This window comes from Diorhabda sublineata, chromosome 3, assembly GCF_026230105.1.
Source record: "Diorhabda sublineata isolate icDioSubl1.1 chromosome 3, icDioSubl1.1, whole genome shotgun sequence".
NCBI classification, from domain to species: Eukaryota; Metazoa; Arthropoda; class Insecta; order Coleoptera; family Chrysomelidae; genus Diorhabda; species Diorhabda sublineata.
In genome coordinates, this window is record NC_079476.1 from 12,584,311 (window position 1) to 12,597,679 (window position 13,369).

Sequence of the window (13,369 nt, forward strand, 5' to 3'; positions counted from 1 at the left end):
ATTTTTTATTGCGTGAACTCGCTTAAAATGTTTTAGACTCATTTTAGAATTTCGGTAATCTAAAGTATGTACTTTCATTGTTAACATATATTTTTTAAAACTAAATAATAGTATATCATATTTGTCCAGATAATTTTATTTTATTAAAATATAATTGGATCAAGATTAGTTATGGCGTATAGTTACAAAGCTTATGTATAGGTTTGTTACCTACAGAATGGTATCATATAACAATTACATTAAATCTGTAGCTTCGACCCAAATCTCTCAAGGGGGTTTCATTCGATACTCCTAATATATTTCAAGAGTGACAGACGAGGTTTTGTATCGTCAGAGTTTACTGCGCTAGGATTTCCCAGTGTGGCCAGATGATACGCTTCTCATTTCTCGCATATCAAGATCTCAGAGATCTTAAATAATACCTTAATCCCAATTTGCATTTCTGTGCTCTTACTAAATATTTCAACCTTCAAAGTGAACCCTTGAAATAAATTAATACCATAGTATTAATTTAGGTCAGCAATTCTTTTTAGAATAAATAAATGTTATAGATGGGCCAGTGTACGATAATTATTTCAAAATATAAAGTAAAATGGGTAAAATTATATAGTAGGTACACCTTTATTTATAGCAGTTTTTGTGTCACTTTCCACCTTATGCATATATTCCATATAAGTTAAGTGTAAAATATTGGAACTAATATTTTTAGTAAATATGTATATTTATGTGGAAAACAAAAGGCCAAGATAAATGTATAAGTAAATTTTTGAGATTGAATTTGGATTTATGAAATCAATCAATATTGCACAAGGTTAGGTATTATATTCAACCAATCAGTATGGAAAGTAAGAGGCAACCACTTCTCATTGCTTTACTTCGATTTGAAAATGAGACTCAAATTCATGGCGTGTAAAAATAGACAGTATATCAAACAACAAACAATTGGATAAGAAACGCATACATTTATCGGCCATATATATCCCAAAATTGTATCATGGTCTCATAATTTGGAGAGTAAAGATGTTATTGTTATATTCTCCATCAAGATCAATACATTTTTACATGCGTTTGAACTAATTGTCGAAACATATTTCCCATTCCGATTGGGGTACCTCCAAAACATGTGATTTGAATAGATCAACCGCTTGTTCAGGTTTAAAAAAACACAACCTCACAATTTATTTTTGATTTTTGATCTGTGGAAATAACAAGAAATCAATGACCGATCAATTAGATGTTTTGTTTGAACTGATAGGTGGGATCTCGGATTGTCGTGGTGGAGAATGATTCATCTGCGATTGGTTTCTCAGATTTTTTCGAACACTTCTGGCAAACAAATGTTTGTCTAGTTTCAGAATTTACCATTTTACGTTGCTCTAATGGAAAGGAGGCGATTTGTCTGGTTATTCCAAAATAAAACAGGCGTTGGATTTGGCTCGTCTTAAAAGACCCATACAGTCGATTGTTGTTTAGTTTCGGGTTCATATGCGAAAATTCATGATTCGATGTCTGTCACGATCTTCTAGACGTCTTTTGAAGCACCACGATTGAATTTTTTCAAAATTTCTTTGCACCAATCGACACGAACTTTTTTGAGAGATTTTCAAATTATGCGGTATATAACGCGAAAAAATATTTTTGACCACCAAATATTGTAGGCGAGTGGAACTAATGGCCAAGTATGCATCAATCGCACGCTATGTCACATGACGATATTGCAATCTCAGTTTATAAACAACATCGATGTTTTCTAGCACAGCTGATTTGCGAAGTGCGACTATGATTTAGTTCGGAAAACCAGTAAAACACGATGGCTTGAGATGTTGTTTCATCACCCTTAGTCGAAGCGAGTTGATCGGCACACTGCTATAGATTTAATCCACGTCAAAGTCATAGAAAATCATCGCACGAAAATGTTCCATATTTTTACTGAGGTGAATGTTTCACGTATCTGTAAACAACTCTATCACAACACGTTCTAAGTTCGTTCACCATTAAAACTGATTATTCTTGAAGATCCTGTTTTATATGTAGACACTTTCGAAAGTTCTATCTTCAACTTTCCTTTATGTTTTTACTTCGTTTGTAGCAATGCTGCAATTATTTCATAGTTGATAGTAGTAATGGTTGGTTTGCACAGCAAATCCTATATAGTGACATTAAAAATAGTGATATCTATTTTATCCTCACCAAACTTCAACCAAGTATCCGTAGCATAAATCTGAGGATTTTCAAGCACATTACGTTTCAAAATTCCCAATGAAAATTGTCTCTTTACTTATCACCCACCGTTTTCGTTAAGTTTAGAATATACTTTACAGAACTAGAAATATTCACAAAAGTTTGCAAAGAAGACTAGACAAATTGGTGCAACACAGCAACTTTGCTGTAATGCTATGTGGAATGGTTCCAAGGTCATAAAATATACCATGGATCAATAAGCCCCCGGTTGAGTAAACAAAAAACAAATCCCATTTTTAGAAATTGATTTTTGTTTAACTTCAAAATAGGCTTCTGTTTCAACTACGATATCCTTTTTTGGTATTTGTTTTCTTGGAAAAATTTTCACGGGTCCCCAAACTGCAAGTAATCGTTGGGTGCTAGATGGTGGGTGCGGGAAACATTAGAAGTTTAATTAATTGAATTTCACAATCGATTCCATCGACTTATGACACGATGTATCTTGGTGAAATAAAATATTTTCCTTCTGCTTCTTCTATCAGTCGAATTATGTACAGCGATACCCAATTGTTGCGTTTTAACTTGCTTCACACGATTTTACTGGTTCAATCCGCTCGGATGACTACTTGTTTGATTCTGGTCTTGAGTAATTAAACCAGGCTTACGTGCAAATCCTTACGGCTAAATGAAGTAAAAAATGCCATGACGTGAACTTCACTTTTTATTATAGAAAGCGGCTTATTACAGTATTTCTTTTAAATAATTTCTAGGAAAGTTTATTTATCTATATCTTGTGTTCCTTTTTGTTCTAGAACTTTGTAAAATTCTATTTTTGTTATATAAAAAAGTTTCTGTAGCCGAGTTAGTTAGTTTTAAATAAATAATCGTAGTTAAAAGATCGAATTAGTAAAACTAATCGCAGAAATTGTTTGAGTGATATTAATAAGTAAATTATTAGTTAAATTAAGTGTATACTGTGTATAAGTAAAGACAGTGTTTATTAATTCACCCTACGAATAGGCTCACAAGAATCAACAAATTTCGGTCAAAGTCAAAGTTTTGTGTCAAGTGTCCAATATGAAAACATGTCACAAATTATTTGTTTATTTTTGTTCTGTTAAAGATAAAAAATACTTGATTAACTGAATATAAAATAGGAATACTATGGAAGTACTTATAATAAGCATTTATATGTATCTTTTTTAAATCATTACAATAATCCTTAAATATATTTTTAAACGTAGATTTAAAAGAAAAATATTAATCACACAATTCTAATATCTCACTAAAATCGTATTGATAGTCCGTTTCAAAAGATTTTTGATATAACTTGCAATTATTATTTTGAAAACTATTTCACGACGGGATGTATTAAATCAAATTCTTTTTTCATCATCAAACTCTAGAATATTTCAAAATTATGTAATACTTCACACAAGAATAATTCAATTTTAATACAGATTTTCCGCAAAATTAAATTTTCTTTTACAATTTAGGCACGGCGAGATTTGCCTTCCGCGTCGTAGTTTAATTCTCGTAAACGACATTCGTCGCCACAGGCATGAACATTACGAGAGATTTAATGTATTAATCTTTTTAATGACAAATTTATATTTCTAAAAAAATAATACATTACATAAACATCAAATTCTCATATCCTTCTAATATTATGGGAATTATAATTTGTTAAATGCAGAAATGAAATGAAATAGAGGGTAATGTACTTTTGTTATAACGATACGAGAGTTGCTGCTTATGTTTTGAAATAGACAAATAAAAATAAATATTTATGATTGGATATGGCTTTATTGTTTCTCAAAATATTCTCCATTAAGATCAATACACTTTTGCATGCGTTTGAACTAATTGTTGAAGCATTTTGTCTATTCCGATTGAGATACCTCCAAAACATAAAATATATTGTGATTTCAACACATCAACCACCGCTTCAGGTGTATAAAAACATTGACTTGCAATTTATTTTTAATCAGCCGTAAGAAATCATTGGTTCACAATCAAGTCGGATAACTCATCGATTGGATGTTTTGTCTATCCAAAAACGTTTTTGTTTGATTGATGAGTGAGAGCTCCCTTTGCCATGGTGCTTCGAGCGCGAACAACTTTTGTTGGATTTGGCTCGTCTTGAAAGATTCATACGGTCGCCTGTTATTTAGTTTTGGGTTCATATGCATAGATTCATGATTCGTCGCCTATCACAATATTATAGATATCTTTTGAAGCAACACGATTGGATATTTTCAGTATTTCTTTGCATCAATCGACACTATCTTTTTTGTGGGCGATTTTCAAGTTATGCAGTATCCAACGCGAAAAATATTTTTTACCGCTAAATGTTCATACAATATTGAATGTTTGCGAGTGGAACTTATGCCCAAGTATGTCTTAATTTCACGATATGTCTCATGAGGTTCTTGCAATATTAGTTTACGCACAGCATCAATGTTTTATTCCACAACAGCCGGTTATGGACAAACATTCTGTAGCGAAGTGCGACAACGATTGAATTGTGAATAGTTTTTAAACACAATCAACCCTTAATATGTTATATTTAGTTATAGATAATAACTGCCCAAAATCTAAGGGTGTGACTGCAAATGAAACATATACATCTTTCATGATTTACGTTTTGCCAATAGCAAAATAAATATTAATATCTATGTATATTTTAATTCATATAACTAAATTGATTTGGCGCTTGAGAACTTGGATAAATCTGCCACAGAAGACAACTTCGACTACATAAGGTATTTAGGTTGAGGATAATAATTACGGTTAGATGAAACAGTTGCTAGGAATCAATCCTAAATGGATCAATCAAACCAAGTATAATTACTAACAAGGAAAATAAGAGTAAGAATTCTTGAAATGTATACTTAGTGACATTAGAAATGTTGAGGACGAAAGGAATAATTTCTTGACCTTGATCTATTTAGAGTTAACGAGTTCGGGTAAATATGATGCAAATTTTGTGAAAATAGATTGTTTAGGGGTAAATTTACGTTTTCGGTAAATTATCGACCTAATAGAAAAATAAACCTAACCTAACCTAAACACTCATGTACGGTACTTGGAATACTTATTAAAAATAAAATGTTTATAGACATAACTTTGAGAGAGGAAAAAACTTTAACGAACAGCATTAATATTTGAGGGTGGTTCAAATATAAACCGCAATTTTGCTATAAAAAATTTTATTGTCAAGCTACAAAACTGAAATTTTTTACAGCTTTTCTAGATAGTCTCCGTCCCAGTCTACACTCTTTTGCCACTTCTCGGAAAGCTTTCGGATGCCTTTTTCGTTAAAAATCTCTCGGCTTGTCACGTAAGGGCCCTTTCACACCAATCGAATCAGAATCACTCCGAATCAAGTTGAATCTGATTGACCAAGATTTGGCTTCGAGCGCTCCGTTTAAATGTGAAGGGACTCTTTTCCCGCCTTCAGACCGGACGAATCTGGTTCAATTAGGTTTGATTCGAGGTCACCCTTGATTCAACCTGTCAGATTCCTCGTCCGGTCAGTCTTGAATCAACAACCATACGAGATGGACGTGGAGTTATTAATTTTAAAAGTTAAAGGATGAAAGGATTCAACTTGATTCGAAGTGATGCAGATTGATTCGTTTGGTGTGAAAGGGGCCTAACCTTTCGCGCAAGAAGGACTCTACCTACGCATTGCTTTCGAATCGCAGTCGGCCAAGTGCATCTTTCAGGGGACTGAATAAATAATAATCACATGGCGACAAATTGGGACTCTAAGGAGGGTATTCCAGTGCTTCTTAACTCAAATTGTTCAACGTTTCCATCTTAAGCCTACTTATGTATGCTGTATGTATGAACTGTATGCGGTCTGGCGTTGTCTTACAGTAATATCGCATTCCGGATGGGAATATCGCGTCGTTTTGATCTGTATACAGGTCTCACCGTGTTTTATAAGAGGTTACCATAATATTGCACGGTCACAGTTTGTTAATCAGTGTGAAAATCAACCGCATTCTCATGTCCCAAAACACGGTACATAACAATGTAACCTTCGCTTTAACTGGCGCACATTCATCTTTTTTCCTCTACTCCATAGACGCACATTTACTCTCCGGATTATAGTGGTGTACCCAAGTCTTATCTTATCTGAATATTCGGTTCAATAACTTTTTCCTTTCTTTTCATACCGTTGCAGGAGGCCTGTGCAAACATCCCAGCATATGAAATTCTGCTCAAAATTCAAAAGTCTGGCTGAAATTTTGCGGTAACCGAGCTTTTCATGAAATATTTGCTCAATACTACGCTGATGCCCAATTCTTCAGCCATATCATGTACAGTACTGCGTCGCTCTTCCAAAATGAGTTTTTCTACAGCGCTGACGCTCTCATCAGTAACACTTTCCCTTCGCGTTTTCGGAAAGCGGAACAAATTATTCAAGTTGTTTGTTGAAATATCCATTGTCGCAAAAAGATTCAACTTTATCGAGATTAAAAACGTGTCATGCTTTCTTACAAATAATGGTACTTGATCATTTCCGACTTACTCTACAGCCTACGAACACAATTTCATAAACAGTTGTTACCGACAAATTGTTTAATTAAGAAGTTAACATATTGCTAGAAAATATTATCAGTAACGCGCGTTGTTATTAAAATTGTGACCTCAATTTTGCTTCAAAAACGTCGAAACATAGATATTTATTAATTGCTGGTTTCTCATTTATTATTAAGGGCTCCTAATAACTCTTAGCCGCTTAGTCCAGTGGTGCCACTTAAGTTTTAGTATCATGTCAGGCTTTACTTAGACTAGTTGAAGTTGTATCAATATTACTTCAATTAAGGGAGGCATATCTTGGGAAAAATTAATCAACCGTATACACATAAGACTGGTCGTAGTATTGCCTTGACAGAAAATAAGGTATTTGTTATTATTCGTACGTGGACAACAACTGCCAAAAAGTGTTTTATCCATAGTTCACCATGAGAAATTAATACTTACTTTGAAAAGTTCTCTTGTTCTTGAATACGTGACTCCCTATACTATACACAATTACGACGAAGTTAATTTTATAGATCAACCGGGGTGCACCAAAATTATTATCAGAAAGCAATCGAAACATTTGCGTGGAAAATTGCTACATATGTCGTCTAAAAGGCTGATAATTTTTGAAGGGACTTGGACGGAGGATGTACCCACTAATACAAAATATAATAGAATTCGCTTTTGATGGTTCGATAGCAATCCATTTAAAGTCTGATTGTTTGAAATTCCACTTTCGCTATTCAACTTCTTACCTTCTAATCAAAAAGTTTCGATAGGATATAACTTGGCCGTATTTCCTTGGAGTTTTGCAGTTGGGAAGAAAACAATATTTATTTTTCTACTTCATAACAGCTTGCGCTTAAGTCAATCTTTAGACCAACAAATGGCCGCAAATTCTGAACGACTGTAAGAAAAATAATTGAAAAGTAATTTGAAGATTTATTTTCCCAGCCTGTTGTGATGTCCGGAGAATTTGAATAGTGGAAACACTATAAATCGAAACAACTTTCCAAAATAGAAGATATTGAAGTCGCACCACAAGCAGAACTGTTCCAAGATGCGAGATTTACATGAAAGAAACGTCTAGTTTAGAACGAAAAAAGAAATTCTCAGTATACCCTGGCGAAAGTAATTGTCAAAAGGATATAGAAAATGTAACAGCCACACAAAATACATAAAAAATATATATTATGAAGAAACTAACTATCAGGGAAATTCTAAGAAGCAGTAGATTAAAATTTGAGAAATCTAAGAAATTAATTATTCGATCTTTGTTTGCTATTATTGTGAAAGCGTTTCGGTAACTTTTATAAAATATTTTTTGTACATCCGTCATAATATTCACGTTTTTTTTTTCATTTTGTTACATTCATAAAGAATGTATTTTCTGAATCGGTCGAAAAGCGTAAAAAAAGTACCGTAGCGGTTCAGTTTTTCACGCTTTCGCGTTAAATAAGTGCCGTAACGTGTGATTTTTTTACGCAGTTATAAAATTGTTTTATCAAAATAGTGGGCTGTGAACGCTTTCTTTCTCATGTCAATTCGTTACTCCGATAAACTGTCACAGTTTTATTTCTTGATATTCGTTCAAGAAAATCCGTTTTGTGTCTAATTAAAAGAAGTGTAGTATTATTATTAGTGATGGAGAGTAGAGATGTTGTTGAACTGGCAACTGCGACTCAGGAATATTCTTCCTGAGAAATCCAGGGAACAGTATTTAAAGGAATATAATTCTTTTATGGAGTGGCGTACTAAAAAAGTGATAAACAGCTTCACAGAAAGAGTGTTACTAGATTACTAACTAAATCCAAAATGTGGAAGTCTTCGGTCGACTTATTCAAAACTGAATGACACCCTAATGGTACATAACGACGTAAACATTAGTAAATACTCGAAACTCATTGTATATTTGAATAATAAATCAGTTCGCTATAGACCCAAAAAATCTAAAACATTTGCCCGTGAAGAAATTACAAGCTCCAGGCGATCATTATCTCGTGCATAAAATATGACAGTTAAAAATTTTAATGCAAGCTTGGATATTATTTGTAACATCTTTCAGGTTGTTTTAATATTCGGAATCGCTCTGTGGAGGATGGAATTATATAGAATGAAGTGTAACGATATTAATAATACCGGAAATGTTTATCACAGTACCTAATACAAAAACTCATCTTCAACGACGATTTACTGTTATTAGTGAAATATCTGACAATAGATGAACCTTGGTAAACATTTATAAAACATATAGAACTCAACGACCCACAGCTGTCAAAACAGATCATTTCTTTTTGCAGTATAGAAATGGAAAATGCAAAACCGAAGTTGCAGGTATCAATACCTTTTCTAAAATTCCCTCGCTTATCGTAACATATTTGAATTTACCTAATCCAAAAAACTACACTGGGCATACATTTTGATACTCTTTGGCGTCTCTATTAACGGATTCCGGTGGTGGTATAATTCAACTAAAGAAACAAGGTGGGTGGAAATCCAACACAGTTGCGGAGAGTTACGTAGACGACTCAATAAAAAACAAAATGGATTCCGCAGTGAAAATTTTAACGGGAACAACTAGTTCGACTTCAAGCAACATTGTAAATGTTTTCACGATCCTAGTAGCAATCCAATAAGTACTAATACAACTATAGACGATGTTATTTCTTTCAACTCGTTAAATGTTGCCAATTCAAGTACCAATAGTAATTTAACTTTTCACTTCAAATTAATAATGCTCACAGTTGTACATTTAATATTACTATTACAAAATACAAATTGATAAAAGTTTTGTCGAATTTTTTTAAGTCTACGGACGTAGAAAAATTTTTGTATGAAACTTGTGAGTAAACTTTTTTTCGTTCGTTGGAATTGCCGCACTTCGACTCGTGCGGTCAAACCGTCCTACTTGTGAAAAAAAGTATTATTTTACTCACTTGTTGCATAACTAACTAATGACTTAAATAAATATTTCATACTAAATTTATAATAAAGTATTTTTTTTCCATTTTAAGTATCTTAAGTCCTAATATACCTTCTTTAGCAGTGTTACTTGCCAATTAAGACGTTGGAAGGTACACATGTTAAATCCCGTTTTGATACTTTTCAAACAACAAAATCACAAAAAGAATGTAATAAAAATGCAGTAAAACGATCATTCTATTACAATTCATGGCTACGGTTGATTTGTTAGATTAGATTTCAGTGGGCTATTGATATTCCCGTGAATTTCCCGATACCGGAGATGTCATCAAATGGTATTTATGCTCACTCTCGTATTTATCTCTAGATTTTTAAAAAAGCTTTTCTGATGAAACACTTTTTTGCAGATTTACTCATCGAAATGCTGGGCGTCCTCGCGAGCTACAGCATAACAGTAAAAGAGCTGAAATTGTTATTCGGTGCCATGAAAGCCGTTACCGGAAAATGGGTAAGTGCATTTTAGATCCCCAAAAAGAGATTCACCGCAAGCTTGTTTGCGTACGGGATAAAATTCTTTAAGAGGACACATTCACATTCTGAAATTTATGTAGAGCCGCTATTATTCAGACTCTTTTGTGAGTTGAATTGTTTATACATTACATACTGTAAAATTTTTATTGGAAAATATTTAGTACGAAAACGTTTGAGCTTAGAATGGATCACAGGCGAATAAAGAAACAAATTTTTACAATTTTTTACAAACAAATAATTATTACAATGAAGTAGGCATTTGTGAAACTTTTTTTATTTAAATTACAGAATTTCTCCTAACAATTCTATAAACCATCTTTCATTGGAAATTATAGTAGGTACTTTTGTCGACACGCATTTCATTTCTTTATGTTTGTAATTAAAAAGGGATTGCTTTTGTACGCCAAAACCTTTTCCTTTTTATTAGCTTAATATCAATCCATTGGACTTTTGTAGCCGTTTTATTAAATGATTTATTCTTTTTTCTTGGTCCTTTTTTTACTGACATTTCACATCAGTCTTTCCAGTAAGGATATATATGATTCCGAACATTTTAATACTACAAATATTCAACTCTTTCTCGAATGTGTAAAGGGAACTTCACTTCTCAAAGAATACGAAAAATTTTTGCACACCTATGTAATCTTGAAATTATCTACGGCTATTTCCATGATTCGATTTATTCTTATTCATTGAAGTAGTTTCGTAAATAATTCAATATATAGAAAATACTTTTTGCTTCTCCGTTATAAGAAAAAAAATTTCGATAAAACAGAACAAAAATATATAAAAAACAGTAATCGCCGCTGTGCATGTGTAGGGTTCATTTATAGCATTCTGAATGGTATTTATTAGATGTTGAAGCTGGTAGACAAGGGATAAAGTTACACTAGTCACTACTCACTGATGATAGCAAAGGAGTCAGAAACATGTATGCTGTTATTGGGAATAATTTATTGTACAATAAATTCAAAATATCGTTTAATTTTCCTTTACGATATGTGATCAACAAATATAAGGTAAACCTCTTAGACTACTATAGAAACAAACGAAATTTCAATGTTAAAATATTTTATTACTCTACATATTCTCCTCTTATTGGATACATTTATTACAGCGCACCTGCAACGTCTCTAGACCTTCCAAAAAAAATGTTTCTTCTTGCTCTGTAAACCAGACCTCCACAGCTTTTATTACCTCCTCGAAGGAAGAAAATTTACGACCTTTAAAATTTTTTTCAGTTGAGGAAAGAGATGATAGTCGGACGGAGCCAAATCTGGTGAATAAGGAGGGTATCCTGTAAAAACAAAACACATTTGGATAGCTTTCCTCGTCTATTCTCTTCAATTTTTGCTCGTAGAGTGGTCAGTAATGTCGAAAATAATCTCCAGTTATTCTTCTATCCTTATCCAAAAAATCAATCATGATTACTCCATGGCAATCCCAAAAAACTGAAGCAAGAACTTTTCCAGCAGATTTTTGGACACGAAACTTCTTAGGTCTTGGAGAACCAGAGTGTCGCCACTCGATTGTTGATTTGTTTCTGGATCGTAGAAATGTACCCAAGTTTCATACATAGTAAAAATTCGGTTTAACAAGTCTACATCGTTTTCAAATCGAGCACATATCGAACGCGATGCTTCTACTCTTGCATGCTTTTGTCAAACATTTGGGGATCCATTTTACAGCAATTTTTCTCATGTCCAAATTGACGTGAATTGCGTGATGAACGCGTTCGTATGAAATATTCAGTGCTTCAGATATCCGTTTTAGCCCAATTCGACGGTCTGATAAAATCATGTCATGAACTGCATCATCTTCAATGGAAAATTTACCTCTTTTGAAGCTTGCTGTCCAATTTATCACGGTCACATACGAAGGACATTGATCACCAAGGGTATTCAGCATATCTTCATAAATCTGCTTACCTCTTAACCCTTTTAAATGCAGGTACTTGATGATGGCTCGATACTCCAATTTTTCGATTTTCGCAATTTCGGTGGACATCTTTTTTCTTTTAATTTAATGCGTAACTCTGATTCACTTTTTTGACGTCTAACTTTACACTGACACTTCTAATAAGTTATTTTTCGTTGCTATGGTAACACAATATTTTGTTTATGCATGGAACTGGTCTAGGCTAACTAGATATCAATACATCCTCGTACTATGATATATTTAATTAAAAACGGTCGGAAGTGATCAAACAAGAAGCTTTTAGTGGCCAAACACTCACGAATCAAAAGCGACCTGTTATTCGGCACGTTATCACGAAGAAGAAGCTGTATTGCTAGTATGTGTTTATTTCGGACATTATTCACCGTACGATAAATATATAAACTAGCTTCATGCAGATAATTTGCCTCAAAATCTCAATTACTTCAAAGACACGTGATAGGTTAAAAATTCCATTTATTCCAATTATTCAAATAGAAAAAAATATATTCTGTAAATTGGAAAGATATTTACCAGATTTAGCGAGAATCAATCTCTCGAATGTTTAAAGACTGTGCATATGTACAACCAGGACTATATGAACATGTCTAACGATTGCATTTGAAGGGATTCGAAATCTTCCATCTCTCCGTATATTATTGGAAAGTGTTGTGAAAAAAACTTCACTAGAATGTTCAAGGAAGGAGTCATCAGGGATAAACCAAAACCTTCCTCAAAAATAATACAGACCTGCTAATGTAGGGACTGATAAACCCTCCGTAGAACCTGAACTCTTCTATGGAATCCACTATAGACAATAGAGAAAACACTAAATAAAAAGAAGAATAGGAAAAAGTCAGTTTCAGGAACAATATATGGAAGTTGAGACAGCTTGGAAACTATACCAAAAAATCTATTGAATTTGGTATACGTGAAAATGCTAGGTTGAGCAGAGAATGCAACGTGCAAATTCTGCTACAAAACCTCTATACACATACCCTTGGAGTGGGAGAGACTACGGAAGCGTTACAACTGGGAGCTTATGAAAGCTAGAGTAATCCCAGATTCTCAACGTTTTGAAAGGAGTGGGTTGAATAAATCAGTTTAAAACACTGAGAATCTCCAGGTGACTATAGCCTAGAAATTGGATCAATCAGTCGTGGTAGTAGCAGTATGATGAGTGTAAAGTCTGTGCTAGTTTTCAAATTTTTCTAAAAGCTCAATATTTGTAGCTCCATTTTCAATAGTATCTCATAATATT

At 33.3% G+C, this 13,369-nt stretch overlaps 1 protein-coding gene across 1 annotated transcript in view; it reads left to right on the forward strand.

Moving 5' to 3' along the window:
- LOC130440979 (neurobeachin) overlaps positions 1 to 13,369 on the forward strand; it is a 747,233-nt gene that overhangs the window by 344,582 nt on the left and 389,282 nt on the right. The window contains exon 4 of the mRNA XM_056774400.1: positions 10,050 to 10,150. Within this exon, the coding sequence (XP_056630378.1) occupies positions 10,050 to 10,150 (101 nt within the window). The remainder of the gene's footprint in view (positions 1 to 10,049; positions 10,151 to 13,369) is intronic.